Source organism: Chionomys nivalis, chromosome 12 (assembly GCF_950005125.1).
Source record: "Chionomys nivalis chromosome 12, mChiNiv1.1, whole genome shotgun sequence".
Lineage (NCBI taxonomy): Eukaryota > Metazoa > Chordata > Mammalia > Rodentia > Cricetidae > Chionomys > Chionomys nivalis.
This window is the reverse complement of record NC_080097.1, coordinates 72,243,404-72,265,957: the sequence shown is the minus strand read 5'-3', so window position 1 is coordinate 72,265,957 and position 22,554 is coordinate 72,243,404. Positions and strand designations below refer to the sequence as shown.

Here is a 22,554-nt window from a genome sequence, read left to right as displayed (position 1 = left end):
GGGTCTGACGTTCCTTCTACTCCAAGGTCCATGGACAGGTGCCTACTTCTATCCTGCATGAGGAATGGGGCACAGGAGCAGTAAGGACCCTACAGCAGACACAAAGGCCACCCTGGGCAAAACAAACACCCATAAGCTCTCTTCCCCTACCCAGCCTTCAGCATACAACAAGCAACCTAGCTGTCCCTAGCAGGGCTGTGTCTGGGTGGCATGTGAACCATCGGAGGAAGGAAAGACAAGATTCTCTACCAAGTGCTAGGCAGTGTCCTGTGAGGGGTGGGCATCACTAACCCTGGGGAAGTCAAGTGGAGGTGCCTATCACAAGTGTGGCTCTAGCTGACAGAGAGGTGACAGGTGACATCTTACAACTAAGTGATTACACCTCTCCTCCAACTCCTTAATTCTCTCTTGTGGGGTCCTTTCTGGGGGTCCCCTGGCCCACAATCTGGCCAAAGGACAGGAGGCCGAGGTAGCGCACTGAGTCCAAGGGCCCCTGAAGGACATTGGTAAGAGGGGTGGGGACAGGCTGGAGGCAGGGGCACCGTTGACAGCTCTGGTATAACCTAGGTGTTCCTGATTTAAAACTTTTTATGCCTAAGATGGTAAACACGCCTGCAGACATGGTCTATTTGGGCGTAACAAAGTTGTACCTGGGATATCAGAACCCCAAAGGCTACCAACAGCAATGCTCAGCGCAATTCCTGAAGCCAGGAACATCTAGGAAGTGTGGAGAACACAAGGGTCTGAGAACTGGGGATGCTATGCAGTTAGAATGCTGGCCTAGCATGTATGAAGCTTTGGGCTCCATGACCAGCAATAAATGAGAATGGTCATGGTGGTGTACTTGTCAGCAATGCCAGCACTCTGGAGGTAGAGACTCAAGGTCATCCTTAGTTAAAGGTCAGCCTGGGCTACCAGAGACTCCGGGGAAGGAAGAGGGGAGGGAGGGAGGAAGGGAGGGAGGGAGGGAGGGAGGGAAGAGGGGAGGGAGGGAGGGAGGGAGGGGGGGAGGGAGGGAGGGAGGGAGGGAGGGAGGGAAGAGAGAGAGGGAGGGAAGAGAGAGAGGGAGGGGAAAGAAAGAAAGAGAGAGAGAGAGAAAGAAAGAAAGAAAGAAAGAAAGAAAGAAAGAAAGAAAGAAGAGAGAGAAAGAAAGAAAGAAAGAAAGAAAGAAAGAAAGAAAGAAAGAAAGAAAGAAGAGAGAGAAAGAAAGAAAGAAAGAAAGAAGAGAGAGAGAGAGAGAGAGAGGAGCAAGTCTCTAAAAATAAAGCGAGGCTTTGCAGCAGCGCTCTGGCTCCAGACTCCTGCCTGTGTGCAGCGCAGATAATTAGCTGGACGATCCTGGCTCAATTATTCAACTAGTGTGCAAGAATCCTTATCTCACCTCATTCAGTGCTGTGACTCTCTTTGCTACTCCTCCCTCAAGTCACCTGTTGTTAACAGTGGATCTCAAGGTCACCAAAGGTCACCAGGCACAGGCCTTTTAACTCCAGAACTCTTGAGGCAGAGGCAGAAGGATCTCAGTGAGTTCCAGGCCAGCCAGGGCTACACAGTGAGACTCTGTCTTAAAAAGGAATAACAACAACATAAACCTCAAAGGTCTTGGCCAATTGGGGGGCACGTGCCACAGGCATGCAGGACTGCAGAAAATCTCTCCTCCCACGGAAGGTCAATTTCCACTCCTGTCTGCACCAGGGTCCACCAGGATCAGCAGAAAGAATTCTGAAATCTCAAAAACAACAGTCCACCTCCTTACCCTACCCGGGCCCCAGACCATTGTGAAGGAGGAGTGGCCTGAGGCTTTTCCAGTTTGGGGGCCAAAATACCACCAAGCTGCTGGGGCGGTGACCAGGAGAGCAGGTGTGGTCATCACCTTTGACTGCCTGACCTGCCCTCTGAGGCCGCTGTTCCCAAGAAGCCCTTCCTTAATTGCCTGCCCCCCAGCTCTAATTGCTCTTCATTGCAGGTCCCCACCCCTGGTAAGCAGTCGTCTTAGACCAAGTTGTGTAACTTTCCCTAAAGGGCTGGGCCTTGGCTCCAGGAGGCTGGTTAAATAACTCCTAGGTTCCCCCAGCCTGGTGCCCTCAATGTGAATCATCTCCTGCAACCTCTAGGACGGGCTGGAGACACCGGTCCATAGCTCCTGGGATGCAGAGCCCGTGCTGGAGAAGTCCCCAGGAGAGTAGGGTAGAGGCTGGGAGTAGGTTTCAGACAGGTCCCCTCTACACCTCTGGGAGCTTCCCACAGGAGCAACAGTTACCTTTTCTCCCATCAGCAGGCAAGAAAGCCCCCCCCCCACCATCTCAGGGAAGGGTGTGCTGAGCAGGTTAGGACAGGAAGTAAAGCAGGCTCTGCACCCCCAAATACAATCAATACTTTTGCGCTTGCGACTTCCAGGCAATGCTATAAGGATGTGGATGGATGGGCTACAGAGATGGCTCTTGCATCCATCATCCAGTGGATGGATCCCCAGTAACCAAGTCACACCTGACAAGGCCACCCTAATCTCAACACTCTCTGAAGTGAGATGGGAGGCAGAGACAAAAATCCAGGGTCAAGCGACCCTCCTGTGCGAAGCAGCGGGAGACTGGGTCTCAGGTCGGGTGAAACAATGAGAGGACTGACCGTCTGTGCTGCACCAAGGCAGGCACACACCCGCTCACACACAAGCATGCAGACACAGACGGGTGTGTGTGTGTGTGTGTGTGTGTGTGTGTGTGTGTGTGTGTGGAGAGAGAGAGAGAGAGAGAGACAGACAGACAGACAGACAGACAGACAGACAGACAGACAGAACTGGGAGAATTATCTCTATGAAGAAAGGTCCACAATCAGTACTGCATGACTAACCTGAACTTGCCTCTACCCAAAACATCAACCTTCAGACCACAGGTCACACGCATCCCAGGATAGCTACGCATATGGCCCAATACAGCTGCAGATTATAATGCCATGTAATGTGAACAGGCTAGACACCATGCAAGACAGTTTTGCCACCACCTTTAGTTACTCCTTTCCAGGCCCTGGTTTCCAATCCAACAAATGGGATAGCATACTTAGCTACGGGGAAAGAGATTCCCTGCCAGTGTCAGGCCTATGGAGGAGGCAGAATGGAAGAGTCAAATGAATGGTTCTGCAGATCCTTGGAAAAGTTAAGGAAACACCCTGCGAACACTTCTACTCTCTCCCTGTGTAGGTAGTAGGCCAAGGGGTGGAAAAACCCAGTGTGGCTGCTCAACCACCGGACTATCAGCTAGAGAGCCTCCTCCTCCCAGGCAAACAGTCCTGGCCTTCTCAGAGCCCCTCCTTGCAAGGCTCTGAAGATTAAACAAGGGCAGGGGCAGGCATACACACAGGTGGCCCACCCCAGCCCATCCCAATTTCCCCACAATACAGCCTTAAAAGCAGTCCCAAAATTGCAGGAAGGATCAGGACTAGGCATTACTTCCTTAAAGAGATCCAGTCACACACCCGTGTGTGCTTCTTAACTGCTGCAGGAGGGTCTGGACACGCATGCTCTCAAGTTCCTTGAGTAGAAACCACAGCTGGTAGCGGTGGTGCACGCCTTTAATCCCAGCACTCTGGAGGCAGAGGTAGGCGGATCTCTGTGAGTTCAAGGCCAGCCTGGTCTACAGAGTGAGTTCCAGGACAGACTCCAAAGCTACAGAGAAACCCTGTCTCAAAAAACTAAAACCAAACAAACAAACAAACAAAAAAGTAGAATAGTGGTCTAGGTTGTAAGGCACATGTGTGACTAGAATTTACAATTTATTATTGAAGGCTCTAAGAGGGAGGAAACGGAAAGGGTTTGGAAGCATTGTTACCCTTCTTTGCTACCCCACATCACGCACCCTTACTGAATTATCATACTGTATGCACACACACATACAACTTCAAAAAAATGAGTTTGTTCTTACCCAGTGCCCCCAGATGTAGTTTGGAGGAGCAGGGTGGGGTGGGCTGGGAATTCTTAGTTAGGGTTTATACTGCTGTGATAAAACACCGCAATCAAAAACAATCTGGGGTGAAAGGTTACTTGGCTTATACTTCTACACCACAGTTGATCATCGAGGAAGTTGGAGAGGGAGGACCTGGAAGCAGGGGCTGATGCAAAGGCCAGGCAGGAGCACTGCTTACTAGCTTGTTCTATGGCTGGATCAGCCTGCTTTCTTATAGAACACAGTACCACCAGGCCAGGGGTGGCACCACCCACAGTTCCTTCCCACATCAACCATCAATCAAGACAATGCGTCAAAGGCTCGCCCCCCCCCCCAGGCCAGTCTGGTGGGGACATTTTTTCCATTTGAGGTTCCCTCTTCCCAAATGGCTCTAGCTTATATCAAGTTAACATAAAACTATCCAGCACAGAAATAAACTTTTTATTGCCTTTAAATTTTTTTATTATGTATGGATATGTGCAAGGCACGACACACATGTAGAGGTCAGAGGACAACTTTCGGGAGTGAGCACCTTCATTGCTGGGCCACCTCACTACCCATAGACATCCATCACTTCCTTGCACACTTGTGAGAGACCAAGGCAAGGAGTACAGCTTTACCTGGCTGGAATCACCTGGCTTTGATCTTGCAAGAGGCAAGATCCTCATCAGACTTTCATGGGAAGGTGTAGGCCCCTGGGCACCTGGGCATGACAGAACTTGAAGCGAGTACTTACCTTCATGCTGGACATCTTGAGAACTGGACCTGGTTGCACAAGACTGGGGACAGAAAAATGTTCAGCTCTTATGGTCAAATTTAAAGGCACTCCAATCCTTCAATAAATGGGTGAACATGGAGTGGTAAATAAAATCTGACGTGGGTCACAAGATTAAGACTCCAGTTATGACCAGTTTTTGTCTTCACAGCGGCTCAAATGGTTTCCTTTCCCCATCCCCACGTATGGGTTGGCTCAGACAAGTGGAGGAGCCATGGGGTGCACAGTCCTCCAGACAAGGCTGATGATTCCTGGCGGCCCACAGGCCAGCCTCCAAGTTACACAGGTTCTCCTGGACTCCGGACAAGTATCCCCCTTGCAGGAAGGAACTGGTTAAACAGCTGCAATTAGATTACAGTAGGACATGCGGGAGTGGGTGACAACGGCCAGGGAAGTACACATTCCTTCCTAAATATTTCAGCAGGAAGCCTAAATATTTAGATGGATGAGAGGAAAAAGAACGCATATTGCAAAGCTAATCAAAGAGCCCTGGCCACCAAGAGAGCCCCAGAAGTGTTGGTACTGTTTTGCCTCTAGGGAGGGCTCAACGTAGTCTCCAACGCCACCACCTAGGAAAGACGATCCTGAGGTCACCTGGACCCAGGATTCTCTGGGAGGAAAGATTTAACCAAGGCTTGAGATTGGAAGGGAGAAACCACACTTTCAAGCATTGATTATACCCATCATGGAGTGAACTGTGAGTTAATTTGAAAGGAATGGGAAATAGTGGTGACCCAAAGAACACGGGCTTGTTGGGTTTCACCATCCTCCTTGCTACCAACCTCTACATTCAGAACCCAGTGTATGGTGAGGCCTGTGGGGCGGGATCAGAGACAAGATGCTCAGTGAAAGGGCGTAGGGAGAGCAACTGATACTTAGGTCACCTGCTGTTTAGTATAAGTACCCTGATACAGAGGCTGAGCCTGAAGACAGTGACGCTACGGTCCCGTCTAAAGAGGAGACAACTTGCTCACACTCATAGCCATCAACAAATACCCTGGATGCTTAGCCCCGTGCACCGAAAGATTCTGAAGACCCCACCCAGGAAAACGTGGCATTTCTCCATTTCTTAACCTTCCTCCTTGTTTCTTCCACTATCAACACAACAGAATGTATAGCAAATGTTCCAAGCTTGAGGGCTAGGTGTCAGTCTTCCTCATTCTCATTGTGAGGCCCTAGATACACTACAGCCTCTGTAGTTGTCTTGGTTACCCTTCTTGCCACCGTAACTAAACACCTGACAACACCTCAGGTGCTCTCACAGGCCGCGAGCAACAGGAGGCTGTCATGGCAGGGAAGGCGTGTGCACTCTGGCCTATAAGCTCTATTACAGCCAGCAGAAAGTTCTGGGGCTTCTCACGCATACCAGCTTCAAAGACCTCCAGAAACTACCCTCAATTCCTGGTACCAATTTATCTTTCTCAGCACTGCGTCCACTAAAACAACTTTAAAAAGGAAGGGTCAGGGGTGGAGATGGCTCAGTGAGAACAATTGTGGTTTTTACAGAGGACCCAGGCTCAGTTCCAAGCACCGACATGGTGGCTCACAGCCATCCATAAGTACGGTTCTAGGGGATCTGAAGCCTCTTCTGACCTCTGTGGACAGGGCACCAGACAGTCAGGTGGTGCACATACTATACATGCAAATAAAAAATTGTGCCTATATAAAAATAGAAATAACTTTAAAGGGGCTCACTGTAGCTCAGTTTGAGGGTACACAGCAAGGGAAGCAGGACAGCGGGAGCATGAAGCAGCTGTTCCTATGTTGTCCTTTGTCAGGAAGCAGAGACGAAGGCTGGGGTCCAGCTCACTTTTTCCTTTTTCATCAGTCTGGGCCCCAGCATGATGATACCGACTTTATCAAGGTGTGTCTTCCCTGATCAGTTAGGTCTTTCTGGAAACACTCTCTCAGACATACCCAGAGGTATATTTCCAAGGTGACTCTAAAGCCAGCCAAGTTGACAATGAAGGCCATCAGTGATCTATTCTGCTCCTGTTGTGAGGTGATAGCACCTGCTTCAGAAAGCCAGAGGACAAAGACTCGGTGAGATTCTGCAAGGCCGTGGTTCTCTCAGTTCATAGCCAAGGAACAGTAATGGTCTCCTCCTGGCCTGTGTCCATGCTGCAGCCACTGGCTCTCCCATGCATGGGCGAGACCAAGGTTCAGTCGACAGGAGAGAGAACCTCAGCCCTTTCCCTTGCTCTGTCCGTTTGGGCAAGGAAAACAGCAGTAACTCCTAGGCCAGTTCTGGAAATATAGAAAGTGTGCCAGTCCCGTGCCTGGCATAGATGGTAAGAGCACACGGAACACTCACAGTCCTATTAGCCAACACACCAACTCACCACTCTCTCTTCTTGAATCAGAGTAAACCCATGTGTCCACAATCCACAACTGGATGTTCCAGGTACACTCACCAACACCAACCTCCCAGAGGCTCCTTGCTCTTCCTCCTGCAGACCAGGATGTCCCTGAACATAGAGGCTGGGTTTTGCTCAGAGCCTGATTCCCCCAGAGAAGGGGTTCTTTTACAGGGTTCTGAACATGGGAACCGAAATCTTCAAGGCCCCGCAACCCTATCCCCCCTCCAGCCTCCACCATCACTCAGCACCTCAGCCTGCATTTCCCCTCACTTCAACACCCCAGTAAATTTCCTCTCCCTGGCAAGACTGAGCTCAAGAGCTCAAAGACACTCCAGATTCTGAGGTTCCCCTGCACAGAAATACTGACCAGCAAGAGAGGGCACCTTCTCTGTCCCTTTAAGGTTTCCGGTGGCTTGGGGTTGAGCCCCACAAAAGCCGATAGACTTCAAGAAGCAGTGCAGAGCTCAATATTCCCTCCTCTCAAGAACACAAAGGGCACGTGCAGAAAGTGGAGTGTCTGGGTAGACTATCCCAGACCTGGACCTCCACATGGACAGGCCCATAGCAGGGAAAGAGGCACCTTAAGCAGAGGCTGGGGTGAAGAAGGGGGCTGAAGTGTGGCTTTCTGGGAAAAACCACACTCCATTTCACCACAAGTGGAAAGGAAGGAGGAGGCGTCCTTATCAGAACACTCACGAGGTGAAATGGCTCGGCCTACGGAAATTTAATTTCAGTCAGAATATTCCACTATTTGCAAGTTGTAAATGGCTGTGAAGGAAAGAACTTTTTGTAACATTGTCCACTCCCCTCCTTGAAAACGGCAAACATTTGATGGAGTTCAAATTCTTTGGCTAAGCTCACAAGGCTCTGTCATCTGACCCTCACCTCCCTAGCCTGTGGCTGCAGCCCAAGCACTATCGTGCATACACCTCTCTAGGGGATATGGGAAAGGAGACCCACGATCCCCTCTCCACAGCCTTTCATCCAGCTCTTCAAAACATTCAGCTGAGGGGCTAGAGAAACGGCTCAACAGCTGAGAGCCCTGAAGACCAGGATTCAACTCCCAGCAGCCACACAGCATCTCACAGCCATCTGTAACTCAGTTCCAAGGAACCCAAGGTCCTCTTCTGGACTCCTCATTCACCACTCACACACACAGTGCAGATATACAAGCAGTTAAAACACCCGCACACCCACACAAAATAACAATAAAATAAAATACTCAGTTGACAGTTGGGATGCGGCTCAGTGGCAGTTCATTTGTTTGGCATATACCAGACCACATTATATGGCAGGGCTATCTTTAACTCTTTAAAGAGCCTCCCTACTGTTTTCTAATGGCTGTGCCATATTACACACCAAAAGACAAACACCACACCATTCAGTCTACCCAACACATTTGAGGGCAGTGAATCCACAGAAACAGAAAGCATAATGGTGGTTACTGTGGCAGGGTAGAAAAGGTGGGGAAATAAGTTAAGTAGGAAGTTTCAATTCTTCAAAAAGAAAAGAAGGTTATTAACACAGATCTGAATCCCAACAGTGTGAACGTAGCTATCATCACTGAATAATACACAAAAATCTGTGAAGATAGTACAATCTGACATCTGTTTATTTTTTAATATTTACTTATAGTGTTTTAATTACATCCCAGGGGGTCAGGTGCACATGAGTGCAGTAACCCTTGGAAGCTGGAAAAAAGCAAGGATTCCCTGAAACTGGAGTTACAGTTTATAGTTGGTTGCAAGCTCCATGCCAGTGCTGAGAACTGAACGTGCGTCTTCTACAGGAACAATTCTTGCTCTTAACTGCGGAGTCATCTCTTCAGACCCTATGGTTTTTTTCTTTTAATTAAGAAATAAATTCAGGACTGAGGAAGCTGCTCAGTGGCACGGCATGTGTGCCTAAGATGCACGAGGCCCTCTTGTGTGCTCTACGAAGTCTTGGGTCAGTGAGATGGCTCCGTGGGTAAAGATACCTTGCTGCCAAGCCTGACAACCTTGGCTTGATCGCTGGGATGCACATGGAAGACAAATGGGATCAGCTGCCCTCTGACCTCAGCCATGTGATCATAGCATACATACTCATGTGCACCCACATATATACACATAAAATAATGTACAAGTCCTTTTGATTCTTTAAAATACCATTTAGAAGTTCACTATGTCTGTGCATGGAATGCTCCACGGCAGAAGATCTGGGAGTTACAGTCCTGAATAAGCTGGCTACCCTCCCTCTGAAAATCTAAATTCAAAACTTTGAGTACTAAAAGTGATGTGACAAGTGGAAAATCCTATATCCAACCTTATTGGTTGAATCAAAACACAGGTGCTCTACAGTTCATAAAAATCATCCTCTGGCTGCGTGTACAGCTTGTGTGGAGCACGCGTGCGGCTTGTATGGAGCACGTGTACAGCTTGTGTGGAGCACGTGTGCGGCTTGTGTGGAGCACGTGTGCAGCTTGTGTGGAGCACATGTACACCTTGTGTGGAGACACGTGCGGCTTGTGTGGAGCACGTGTACACCTTGTGTGGAGCACGTGTGCAGCTTGTGTGGAGCACGTGTACACCTTGCACAAGAAACAAAAGTTTCATGTTTTGACTTGGGCCCTGTCCTCGAGCTGGTCATGTAGCTGCAGACACTCCAAATCCGTGAAAATCCAAATCACTTCTGATCCCAAGCACCCTGGTTGGGCAATGACATCTGTGACTGAGGCCAGCTCTGAGCAAGAATGTACTACGGGCTACGCTCTAATGTGCGCAAGCAGCCACCTGCCTATGATGACGCAGAGAAAGATCTCTGATTAGGGCAGCTTAGACTCAGTCTACCAACCTTCTCCACCTTATTCTAGGAGCAGGGGAGGAGGTGGTACAGGAGCAGGGCCCGGGAGGGATGGACACAGACAAGTCAGAGAAACTGGGGGACTGGACTCAGCGAACAATGGAAAGAGATGGCTGTTCCCATGCTTCCTGGCGGGTCACCCACCTCACTTCTCGATGGGTTCTTTCTCAGAAGCCTGGCTCTTCTGCTCCCCAAAACTTCCACATTTCTCTTCCCTTCCATGTACCCCTCTCCAAACACAACCTCACACAGAGTTCAGAGGCTGAGCTCAATTTAACAGCAAACAGTCAAATTCAATATGAAAGCCTTTGGCCCCAGGTCAGGGTTAGCCAAGCGCAGCATCCAAAACCAGGGGATCGTGTTTCTTTTAAACACCAGTCTATAAATAGGGCAAAGTCCCAGGAAAATACTTAGAAGTGACAATCATCACCTCCTCTAGGCCCCTCCTGGAAGCTTCTGCTACCCCACAGTCAACCTTTCAACACGTGCAAATAAATGTCTGCCCTGGGATGGCTCTCCGTGACAGTGTCACCTGAGCATCCCAAAGGCTCCATTAAAACTCTCAAGGCAGCTTGATAAAAACTTACTTTAACTGGTAAAACTCTAACCTGTACCATTAACTAAGGCAGACTTATGTATTTGAGGTAGTGGTTTTGGCTTTTTGTTTTGTTTTCAGTCTTTAACTTAAATGCAACTTGAGAAAGCAAGCCATTAGAAAGGATTGGCTTGCCAAGCATTGGTGGCGCACACCTTTAATGCCAACACTGGGGAAGCAGAAGCAGTCGAATCTCTGTGAGACCAAGCTGACCTACAGAGTGAGTTCCAGGACAGCAAGGCCTACACAGAGAAATCCTGTCTTGGAAAACCAGTAAATAAATAAAGGGAGGGAGGGAGAGAGGGAGGGAGGCAGGGAGGAAGGGAGGCAGGGAGGGAGGGAGGGAGGGAGGCAGGAGGGAAGAAGGCAGGGAGGAAGGGAGGGAGGGAGGCAGGCAGGCAGGCAGGCAGGGAGGGAGGGAGGGAGGGAGGCAGGGAGGCAGGGAGGGAGGCAGGCAGGCAGGGAGGGAGGGAGGGAGGCAGGAGGGAGGCAGGCAGGCAGGCAGGCAGGCAGGGAGGGAGGCAGGCAGGCAGGCAGGGAGGGAGGGAGGAAGGGAGGGAGGCAGGCAGGCAGGCAGGCAGGCAGGCAGGGAGGGAGGCAGGGAGGGAGGCAGGCAGGCAGGGAGGGAGGGAGGCAGGCAGGCAGGCAGGGAGGGAGGGAGGGAGGCAGGCAGGGAGGGAGGCAGGGAGGAAGGCAGGGAGGGAGAAGAAAGAAGTGTACCCACTTTCCACCTCTGCAGCCCCAGGCTGTGAGAATTTGAGCAGAGCTGGAGATGTGGAGACCTCCAAAACCAAGACTCAAAAGACTTAGTGTGTTTCTCTAGCAGAGGTGGGTGAAGAGTCATGAGCCTCAGCGTCCACCTGTATTCATTTTAACCCTCTGTTCCCCTAAACTGAGCCCAGAGAACTTTTTCTTCAAGCCCCACAATATGCCTCATTTTAAACATTTTGGTAAGAAGTCATTATGACAGAGTCCACAGTTTTGTTTTTTTATAATTTGGGGGAGGGCAGGTGTTAATAATGGTGTCAGAATTCCAAGACTGGGATGTGTTACTTCTGTTGAATATGTGTGGAGAATTCAAGGGTTTAGAAATGAAAAGGGGGTGTATATGGAAACCCCTAGAATATGATCAGCTTGGAGGGGTTGGGGAGAACGTGCCCAGCATGCAGGTGGCCTTCTGGTCCATCTCAAGTGCCATAACAAACAAAAACCAAAAAGCAAATTTTGAAATTTGGGTGGGAAAGATCTACAACTTTTTCACAATGGGTCAGTCATATCCGCTGTCCAAGGAAACCCAGGGCTCAGTCTGGAATACCAGAGCAGAAAACAAAATCAATCCAATTGCCACCTATCCCAGTCCCAGGAGACATGAGATTGCCAGCAAGAAGCCTGGTGACCCTTCCTTGCTAGGAGAGGGACACGCACGGACACAGGCAGGCAGACGGACAGACGGACAGATGGACAGACAGGAACACACACACACACGAACACACACATACACAGTTAGAGCTCTCTCTCTCTCCCCAGTCCAGGCCCCGCTCTGGCTTGAGCTTTCCTCCTATGATCCCTGACTAAATTCCACATTAAGTCGCCTCTGAGAACCCTCTGTAGGGATGCCTGATGGCTTGTTTAACCTTCTCCCTAAAGACCGGGATGGATTGTCAGCCTGCCTATTCAACCCAGTTTTCTACTTTGGGGGAGGGAAAGGGAAGAGGGGCTTCCTAATAAAGCCGTGCCAAGGAGCGAAGGGCAAACTGAAGCACAAATTCAGTGATGTACAAGTGCCAGGTCAGCCAGGCAGCCACACCGGAGAAGCCTGCGTGCCAATGCCTGTTCCAGAGGAAACACAAAATAGAATTTCCCAGCTGTCCAAAGTCAAGCTGAACCAATTAACTCAGCTCACTTAAAGCAACACCCCTGAGGTGGACTGGCAAAGGTGGGTACTGCCTGGGGATGATCCCAAGGTTCTGTCCTTGTGACCACTTTAACTTCCACCCTAACTGAGTGTCGGTTGCCTTATCTTAATGCATGAGGTCATTATAAGCACTGGAAGCAGGTAAAGAACTTGGCAGGATGCCCTACTCAGGGAGCACTCCATAAAACTCAATAAATGTTAGCGGCAAGAGCCTGCTTACTTCCAGTCCTCCCTTCTTTCCTGGAGCCTCACCAAACTGCTCATTTTGCAGATGAGGAAATTGAGGCTAAAGTAAGTTAACTGGTTTGATGAGGAAATGGCTTAGCCAGGAGACAATACCAGCTTATGCCTTTCCATAGAATAAGGACAATTTTAACCAGTGTCCAGTCTCCAATACAATAGATGTACTATCAATGCTAATTCCCCTTGCTGGGTTTAAAAAAAAAAAAAGGAAAAGATTACACTTAACAAACAGCTAGAAAAAAACATGGAGGTTCATGCTTATAATCTCAGTATCCAGGGGGATCAGGCAGGATGATCCAAGGGCAACCTGGACTAACAAACCAGGACCCTATATCTCAAAAAACTAGCTGGACAGTGTTGGCTCACACCTTTAATCCCAGCACTTGGGAGGCAGAGGCAGGCAGATCTCTGTTGAGTTTGAGGCCAGCCTGGTCTACAAAGCAAGTTCCAAAGCTACACAGAGAAACCCTGTCTCAAATAAAAAATAAATAAATAAATAAGACCATATAAATGAACCAATTTTGAGGCCAGCCTGCTCTACATAATGAACAGGACAGCCAGAGCTACCTAGTAAGATCCTACTCAACCAATCAATCAATAAGCCAATAAATAAATATGATCTATTAAAAAAAAACTAAAACCAGAGCTGGAGATCCATCTCAGTGGGTAGAGTGCTTGCATAGGGTACAACTGCCATGAGCCCCCCCCCCACACACACCTGCATCACAGCAAGTGGTATAGTAAGTACAAGAGGTGAAGGCAGGAGGATTGGGAATTCAAGGTCGGCCTCCCTACAGAGTAAGCTCTAGGCCAGTGTGAGCTTCTTAGAGTCTACCTTAAAACATAACAACAATAATGAGGTGCCATTATCACTTAAGTGAGAGTTCAGAAAGCAGGAAAGCAAAGAGAGCAGCCATGGGGTCCCGGGCTGGTGGTGGGTGCAGGGCACTTGGAAAGCACAGCTCACCCTCAGCAGGAGCAGGGGAGGGCAGGTCTGACCCCGGTAAACCCCCACCCAAGCATAGCTACCTCCTGCTCCCACCCCAGGAATTGTCAACTAAGGGGCTTTGTGATGACCAGGGCAACTCAGACCAGCTAAAATCCAGTATTTCAGGTGGAAAATACCCAGGCAGCCATAGGCAGCCAGATGGGAAGGAAGATTTTCGAGTTTTCGTTTTTTCCTTAAACCAATTTCCTGAGGCCTGAGGGCAGCACCCCAACTCAGATCAGAAAGCCGAGAGAGGCTGGCTTTCACTGATCCTTCATATCTTGGGTTTTTCCTTTCAAAGGAGGAACTTGCCCAGTTGGAGTTGACAAGGCTTTTTGGGGGCTGGTGACAGGGCTGTCTTCATTCATTCAAGCAAGCATCTAGAATCTGTTCCAAATCACACTGGCCTGATGTTGCTCAAATCCTTTTTTCTGAAAGTTACCTGTCCACTTTAGGGGTGGAGGTACCGCTGACAGACCTCAAAATAAAGAGCATTTTGTTTTATCAAACACCCTATGGAAGCCGCCCGGCTTGTAAAGCTACCACCACCAGATGTACCCGGCTGCGCAACCCCTACCCCCCTCCCTTCTCCTTGTGTTTTGAAGTTTATTTTCCCACATTTAGCCTTGAATTCTTTCCTTCCTTCCCCTGCCACGGCAAGGGAGCAACAGGGAGGGGGGGCACTTTAAAGGCAGCTCAAGCCCCTTAATCCTCCCCTGCCCCTCCCCCCTCTAAACAAAGCCCTAAGGGCAAACTACACAAAAAGTCTCCCCCAGAGATATTGTTTCCTCCAGAGAAACCATAAACTGACCACCCTCTTCTTTCAGCACACCCAGACACAGCAGACCCCCAGCAGGGGGTACTTGGGTCTTTCCAGAACCCCTTGGGAAGACCAAATGTCTTTTGAAACTCACCCCCAGAAACTGTATGGGGGATAGATGACTTTATTCAAATGCAACACCCCACCTGGTAGTGTAAACCAGCCTACACGTCTATCTCTGTGAATGTCCATCTGCAAACTGGAGGTAAAAAAGGTTAATACCAGTAAGATGTGTTCAGGTTTTCTCAAAGTTTTCAACAGTCCAGGGTAGGACAAAGATGAAGTTGTGTTTGTTCTCATTTGACAAAACAGGAAACTGAGCCCAGAAAGTGAGAGACAGGGCAGGTGGAAATAATTCGGGAGGTGATGTCTGATCAGATCTACAACAGCTTAGACAATCTATCCCTGCTCCAGTCTAATCCTGCCATTACTGATAGGGGGCCATCCACACAGGAATGGATGGTAGGGCTGAGCCCTCAAGAAACAGGTATTGAGAGACCTCTGACCCCAAGTTGGCTCAAGGTTCTGGTTGAGATGGTCAGCCAAGTTTACCACGGTAAGGTCAATGCCGTCCTTCCTGGGTGTGTGCATTTTCAGATAAAAGACTCCACAAACCAACACTGAAAAACTTCCTCTCACCCGCACTCTTCTCCCTCCCAGCAAAGGGACTCCCTGGGTTTGTGTTCGTTTGTGCAACCTGCTACTTTGACAAAGTTTAACTCTGCGTCTTTGTGGGACGTCTTAACTTGATAAGACTTCCCGGAAGGCTGGGAGCGTCCGCAGCATTCCAGCCACAGACCTTCCTCCGGGGCACTCAGGACACGTCAGAGCCCCCTGCCCAACTCTTGAGAGCAGCAACCCGCGGGTTTAAGTCTTAGCCCGCGACGGCTCTGGGGGCTTCTTAAGAAAGGTCGAGCGGGCGCGGCAACGGCCCTGAAGCAGGAGGTGGAGACGCGAGGGGTGGCACCCGGCTGTGCTCCCGGACTCCGGGAGCGTCTCCAAGGAAAGATAAACGCCTTTATCCGCCCCACAGCCTCCCTCCGTAGAGGGAGGCACCCGCACACCCACACTGAGCCACCACAAGGCCCAGTTCACCCTGGATTCAACCCCAAAATTTCTCGGAACGTACTAGGTTCTGACCAAGTCTACGCGCGTGGGGAATCCCCTTGTCTCTAGCCTAGAGACACAGATCTTTTCAACCAGACACCTAATGGGGAATTTTCTCACCACCCGGGACCTCTCGTTGGGGCTGGGAGGGTGTCATCTGAAGTCGTAGGAGGGGGAATCTCCCCTAAAACGCCGCTGTAGCCCCAAATGTTTCAGGTGCATGTGGGGGATTCAGGCGACCAACGGCTCACCTGTAGGATCTTGTCCAGGCCTTCCTGGCTCAGGCACGGAAACTCTTTCAGTAGATGCAGTTTCTGTGTATAGTAGTTTTTCTTGGCTTCCTTCCAGTGCGGCTCCTCCAGCACTTCGAAGATCGCCGCCCCGATGGCCAGGTAGAAAATGATGGCCGAGGTGAGCAGGGGACCCCGGTCCACCATGGCTCTTCAGTGGCCACCTCCTGGTGAAAGCGTCCCCTAGTTACAGCGGTCCACCAGTCCAGCAGCCCTGACACAGCTGTTTGAATTTGGAGCTCCGCATGCGCAGTGCCCGGTGCCCCCCGCGCGCCGCTCCCGGGACAGTTGCTTGACCAAGTTGGCTCCGTGAGCGCAGTGAACTGCGTGGATCACGCTCACGCAAGCCAGGGTGAGCGTACACCAAAAGGGGTCTGGGGCCACCCACAATCTCTCGATTCTGAGCGACAGGGTGAAACTCAGGACCCACACCGGTAGACACGTGTGGTGCCCTGTGCGCGCGACAGTATGGTGAGCGCGCCTCCGCACCGCTCTTTAAGCAGTGATCAGCCCGCCCGCGCCAGACCCTGAAGTGGGTGTGGCCCAGCTCAGGACCCGCCCTTCTCCCCGCCCAGAGAACGCCTGAGGTCCCTGCCCCAGGCACCGAGCTCTCCACGCTCCAGGCGCCTGTGTGCAGGTCAAGGCTGAGTGGTTCGCCCAGACCTCCACGACCCGTATTGTCGCAGAATTTACGGTCTACAGGAGTCCAGTTGTCTATTAGCAATTGATATAATTAGCTAAAACGGCCGTGCACCTTACTGCCGAGGTCAGAAATACATTGCTAGTGTTACTCTCATGTACAGATATTTCTTCCCAGAGATCTTAGGTTCCTCACCTATTCCTGGGGCTCACACAGTTACCTACCAGTCTAGAATAAAGGGAACCTATTTAAATTAGGATTACCGGAAACTAATCTCAACTACAGAGAGGCGAAGAACCCAACCAGATGGTCTGTGTTCTCTCAGCATCTGAGAAAGGCAGTAGGCAGCCACACCCACATTGCTAGCGCCTTACTCCCAAGTCTACTTAAATTACAACACCTCTTCCCCCCGCCCCGCGCCCCACCTCCCTACCACAACTGAAATACCAACTCTCAGAGAGGCTAGAAATGTCTTCTGCTCAGTGATGCATCTATCCACAAACCAACAGGTAACAACTAGTAATAAACACTCAGTCAGATGCACCTTTAGTCCCAACTAGAGGCAGGCGAATCTCTGTGCACTTGAGGCCGACTTTGTCTACACAGCCAGTTCCAGGTCAGCCAGAGCTACATAGTGAAACCCTAGTTCAAAAATAAACAAGTCGAATCGTGGTGGTTCTCACCTTTAACCCCAGCACTCAGGAGGCAAACACAAGCATATTTCTACGAGTTCTTGGCCAGCCTGGTCTACAAAGAGAGGTCCAGGCCAGCCAGGGCTACAGAGCAAACCCTTGCCTCAGAAATAATAAACACTTGATAATAAGTACAATGAAGGTGTGAGAACATATGTCAAAAAAAAATCTGGGTTATTTCTCACTTTGCTTGCTTTTCTGGACAGGTTTCATGTTTGGGTTTGTTGTTAGAGCCACTTCCCAGTAAAAAAAATAGAAACCCTGGCAGTCCCCATAAGGGCAAGTCAGAGGTTGGAGGTGCTGGAACCATAGACTGTCTCACCTCAGACCTCTGTGGAGGTAGGTGCAGCAGAAGCCAACCTCCCTAGCACTGTCCTTTTCTTTTTGTGGAGACAGATGATTAATCTTCACAGGCAAGAGTTGCAAGGATTTTATATGTGGATCTCCAAATCTTGCTGCAGCTGAAGGACTAAGGATGTATCTACATTGCTGATCAATCATTAACTTTTGTTTTGTTCTGTTTTGTTTTGTTAAGACAGAGTCTCAGTATGTAGCTCTTGCTGTCCTGGAACTCACCATGTAGACCAAGCTAGACTCAAACTCACAAAGATCCACCTGCCTCTGCTTCCCAAAAGCTGGGATTAAAGATGTTGCCACCATGCCTGGCATGAGGCCCTGGCATTTGTAGATCTTGTTTGTAGATTCAGAGCATGTCCTGAGGGAGAAGCCTAAACAGGAAATAGAGAAAACCCAGGCTTCCAGGGCAGGAGACATGACTTAGCAGTTAAGAGACTTATTTCTACTACAGAGGACCCGGGCTCAGTTTCTAGCAAATAAGTTGCAGTTCACAACAGCCTGTAACTCCAGTTCCAGGGGGTCCAATGTTCTCCTCTGACCTCTGTGGTTACACACACACACACACACACACACACATTGAATAAATAAATTAAGTAAATAAACAAAAAAGAAAACCCAGGCTTCATAATTTTGCATCCCAGAGACCTACAGTGCCTGTCTGTTCCCTTGGAACTAGGCTAACCCTGGACCTGGCCTTAGGGAGGACCCTTTCCTATCCTAAGCAAGTTTCTCTTCTCTACCCTTTTCTAACACCTAACCCTCCAACATCCCTCATGTAGTCTGAACCCCAATCTCACAGCCTCACTCTCCAGAGCTCAACTGGCTATGGAGACCAGATGTCTGTTGCAGGTGTGCCCAGACCTCTCCAGGGCTAGAGCTCATCCTCATTGTGATAAAGTCAGGAGCTGCGTGGGATGTGAACGCTTCAACAAGTTTATGGTAAGCACAGGTGGAGAGGTCACCTGACCCTCCAGAAAATTATCTACCATTTCTGTCTGCCCTGGCAGCTGTACTCTCCTCCTGGGAAGGAAAGGGGCCTCTCTTATTTCCACTTCACTGCCTTACAAAAACGCTGCCGCATACACTGTGTCGAACTGATCTTTATTCAAAGTTCTCACCTCTCTCTCTCTCTCTCTCTCCCCCCCCCCCACATGAGGGCACATACATGCATGGAGGTAAGATGTCAGCCTCAAGTGTAATTCCTTAGCTACTTTCTAGATTTTTTAATATTGCTTACTTTTATTTATATGTCAGTGCGAGCCTTTATGAATTTATATGCACCATGTGGATGCAGGAGCCCACAGAGGCCAGAAAGTGCACTTGATCCCCTGGAACAAGCAACCCTAAGCCCCCATATAAGTGCTGGGAACTGAACTCAGGTCCTCTGCAAGAGCAGCATGCACTCTCAACCTTTGAACCATCACTCCAGCCCCCAGTTTCACTTTTTGAGACAATCTCTCTCAGTGACCTGAAGCTGGCCAATTAAATTAGACTGACTGGCCTAGGAGCCCCCTGGAGATCACCCACCCTCTCTTACTTGCCAGTGCTGGGATCCAAGCACACTGCCACCCTCTGCTTCTCCTTTAGATGCAGGTCCCGGGTGTTGACACCAGGGCCTCATGCTTATGCAGCAAACGCCTCTCCAACTGACAGCTGTTTCTCCAGCGCCATTATTCAAAATGTTTTCATTTTGAGTTTCTCTTCACTTCCTCTCTGCGCCGCCATCTCCTGTTACATTTTTCTTTCTGGCCTTCCCTGTGTCCAGGATATTGTCTGTCCATCTTCCTCTGTGGTTCCAGCCCTCACCTTTCTGTATCTCCCCACACTCCTTGGCTTTCTCTTGTCCTGCCTCTTGCTCTCTGGTTTGTCTCTTTCCCACTTGAATATTTTTTTCGCTCTTTTTCCTCTCCCTGGTCTCATATTTATATCATGCTTTCCCCAGGATACCAGGAGCATGGACACTGCTAACACGAGCTGTGTCTATTCTCTAAACAGTAGGGCACCTGTTCTGTCCTGTCCCTTTAAGAGACAAGTTCCCCCACTCCCCTCCACCCCCATTCCTCACCCCCACCCCCATCCACTGCAAATCTTCCTTCCTTCCTGCTTGCAACTCAAGCTTCTTCCTTTCCTTCTCTCCCCCGAAGAGGTAGCTGTTGCTGTGGCTCCTCTCCCCCCCCTCAGTTTCTCTCTCTCTCTCTCTTCCATAACCCACTAAATAAATATCCAACCTCATTCTACACTGCATGTCTGTCTGGCTCAGTCTCTTACCTACCATGCGGCTCATGACCTGCTGGCCCTCATGGCCTGAGGGCCACTCGGGGGCTCCCTTCCTGGGACCCAGCTGCCTCCGTAGCCTGCCATGGTCTTGGGACCAGCTGCCCACTGCCCACTGCTGCCACTCCGGTACAGCACAGAGTTTTTATTTAAACTGTAACATTGGTGCTTAGTGACTCGGCCAGGCTCTCCACATTCCCTCTTGCCCACAGGTGGGCCGGCTGAGGACTCATGGAACCCTGGGCTGGGGAACCAGGTTTCTTTACAACAGCTCTGCATTCCATCTGCCTGAATGCTGACCTCTACACACACCAGCAGCTTCGGTGGTGAGTTTTCCCCTTCCAGCCCCCAACAACAGCCTTCATGGCTATGGGTATCATGTTTTAAATTGGTATATACTTTTAAGTCTCTTACATAAAATACTATATGTTTAATCCAACCCTGCTTTACCTGTTAAGTTGAGAGTCAGTACGGTCAAGCTCAGACTCAGCTTTCCAGGCAGATTCTATACTATAGTTATAACTCATCTATATCTGGCAAACAGCCTTCATCTACTCAGAGATCTGGGAAATATGGCATTTAAATGCTTAATTATTAAAAAATTTTTATAATAAAAAGAGGCAAGTTGGCTCCTAGCAGCAGCACTCTATTTCCTCCAAAGAAGACAGAAGAAAAATGGGCACAAAACAACATCCATTCACAATTTGCTTCAACTGCCACGCACTGACCACTGGAAAAACTGCCTTTCATCTAAACTGAAGATCTCCAGACATGGACAGAATCACTGGAATTGACAGCCTAGCTCCTCAGATGAAGGTAGGCTTGTCTTCCTACAGACTTCTAGTCCACAGGATCTTCTGGAGCCTGGCAGGCCCTGCGCCAAACAGGAAAAGAAAAATAAAATCCTCAGCAACCATGGAGGACCATGAGGAGTAGCTCTAGGTGCCAAACCAAGTAAGTTCTCTGTCATTTTTTAATCAATAACTCAAGTAAAATTTTGTCCTTCTCAAAGATCTCTGATGCAGTTTGACAACTGAGAGGTTTTGCTAGTTTAAAAGGACAGCCTCACCAAACAAATTTCAACAAAGTACAAGTACAAGTTATTAAAATGAGTACTTGCAAGTTATACAGATGTGATTGTAGAAGGAGAGAGCCGCTTGTTGGTTCCCGGCCACTTAGACCCAAAATAATCACACAGAAATTGTATTAAGTATATCACTGCTTGGCCCATTAGCTCTAGCTTCTTATTGGCCAACTCTTACATATTAATTTATTAAAACTGCCAGCAGGGGTACAGTCTCTAAGCCAAGATGTGCCCTGAGAAGAGAAATGAGGGAAGGGTTTTTAAAGGAAAAAAACACAAGAAGACTTTGAGTATCTGCATAAAGAGGTTGCAAAAGACAAAATCAGTAGTTAGTCATGTCCTAACAAGCAGATGGTCATGGCTGTATATTCTGGGTGATTGTCAAGAAATCAAAGTTATAGGAAACTCATCTTTTAGGAACTTGAATCAGAGATAAACTGCTATTAGATGGATGACCAACACAAAATGTAGTTTCTTTAGCCATTGCACGCTCATGAAGAGTTCAAGAGACGGCTTCTGGGAGTTGGTTCTTGCCTTCCACCGTGTGAATCCCAGAGACTGAATTCACGGTCTCAGGCTTGGCGGCAAGAACCTTCATCCACTGAGCCATCTTGCTGGCCCTTATTATACTAATCGTCACTTGAGAGACCATCTCCTAAAAGGCAGATGGGCTTTGAGAATGGAGTCGAGCTGACAGCAATTCAAACCACAAGATGTGCCCGAGTCCCTCTTGGAGGACTTGGCAGAGTGAACAGTTGCACAGCCTATGGTCGTGGCAGGCTCTGGCCACAGAAGTATCTACCCCCATGGGGACCCAGTGTTGATAAAAGGAGCTGTGGCTAACTGCAAGTCAGAACCAGGGAGAGGACTGTGGAACTAAACTGGAAATAACACTTGCTAAATAATAATAAATTATATTTATTATATTTTATTATATTATAATAAAAATAAATAAGCACTTGCTGCTTCTACACTGCTGTCAAGTGAAAGAACCAGCAAGTCCAACCACCTATTTATTTAAGATTGGTGTGTCTACTAATTTCCCACTGAAAAGCAAGTCTGACCAAAATAGATGTAGAAAAAGCCATGAAAAATGTAAAGTGATTCAGTAACATGTTTACTTTATTTAAAAAAAATTATATCACCAAAAACTTATGTCCTGAAAAACAAGCAACAAACAAACAAACACAGAAAGACAGACCAGTGGATGGAAGTAGTTGCTGCCAAGCCTGACAGTCTAAACTCAGTTCCCAGGTCCCATACAGGGAGAGGAGCAGGCCACAGCAAGCAAACCCACACCCCAGACACAAATAAACGTAATAAACAACAATTGCTCCTGCAGAAAGATAAAAAGCCACACTTGCTATGTGTCTGTTGGCCTGCACCTTTGCTTTTGTCAATTTGACACAAACTAGATTAATCTGGGAAGGAGAGGCTTAACTGAGATAATGCCTCTGCAGATTGTCCTGTAGGCAAGTGGGGGGGGGGGGCATTTTCTTGATTATTGATTGGCGTGGGAGGGCCCAGACTAGTATGCATGATGACCTCCTTGGGCAAGTGGTCCAGGGCTGTGTAAAAGAAGCAGGCTGAGCAACACATGAAAAACAAGCCAGTGAGCAGTGTTCCTCCATCACGTCTGTC

General features: G+C 49.0%; 1 protein-coding gene across 1 annotated transcript in view; it reads right to left on the bottom strand.

Moving 5' to 3' along the window:
* Kcnk5 (potassium two pore domain channel subfamily K member 5) overlaps positions 1 to 16,313 on the bottom strand; it is a 41,498-nt gene extending 25,185 nt beyond the window's left edge. Inside the window, exon 1 of the mRNA XM_057786354.1 lies at positions 15,828 to 16,313. Coding sequence (XP_057642337.1) covers positions 15,828 to 16,013 — 186 coding nt within the window. The 5' untranslated portion in view covers positions 16,014 to 16,313. The remainder of the gene's footprint in view (positions 1 to 15,827) is intronic.
* Between the last annotated feature and the right edge of the window lie 6,241 nt (positions 16,314 to 22,554).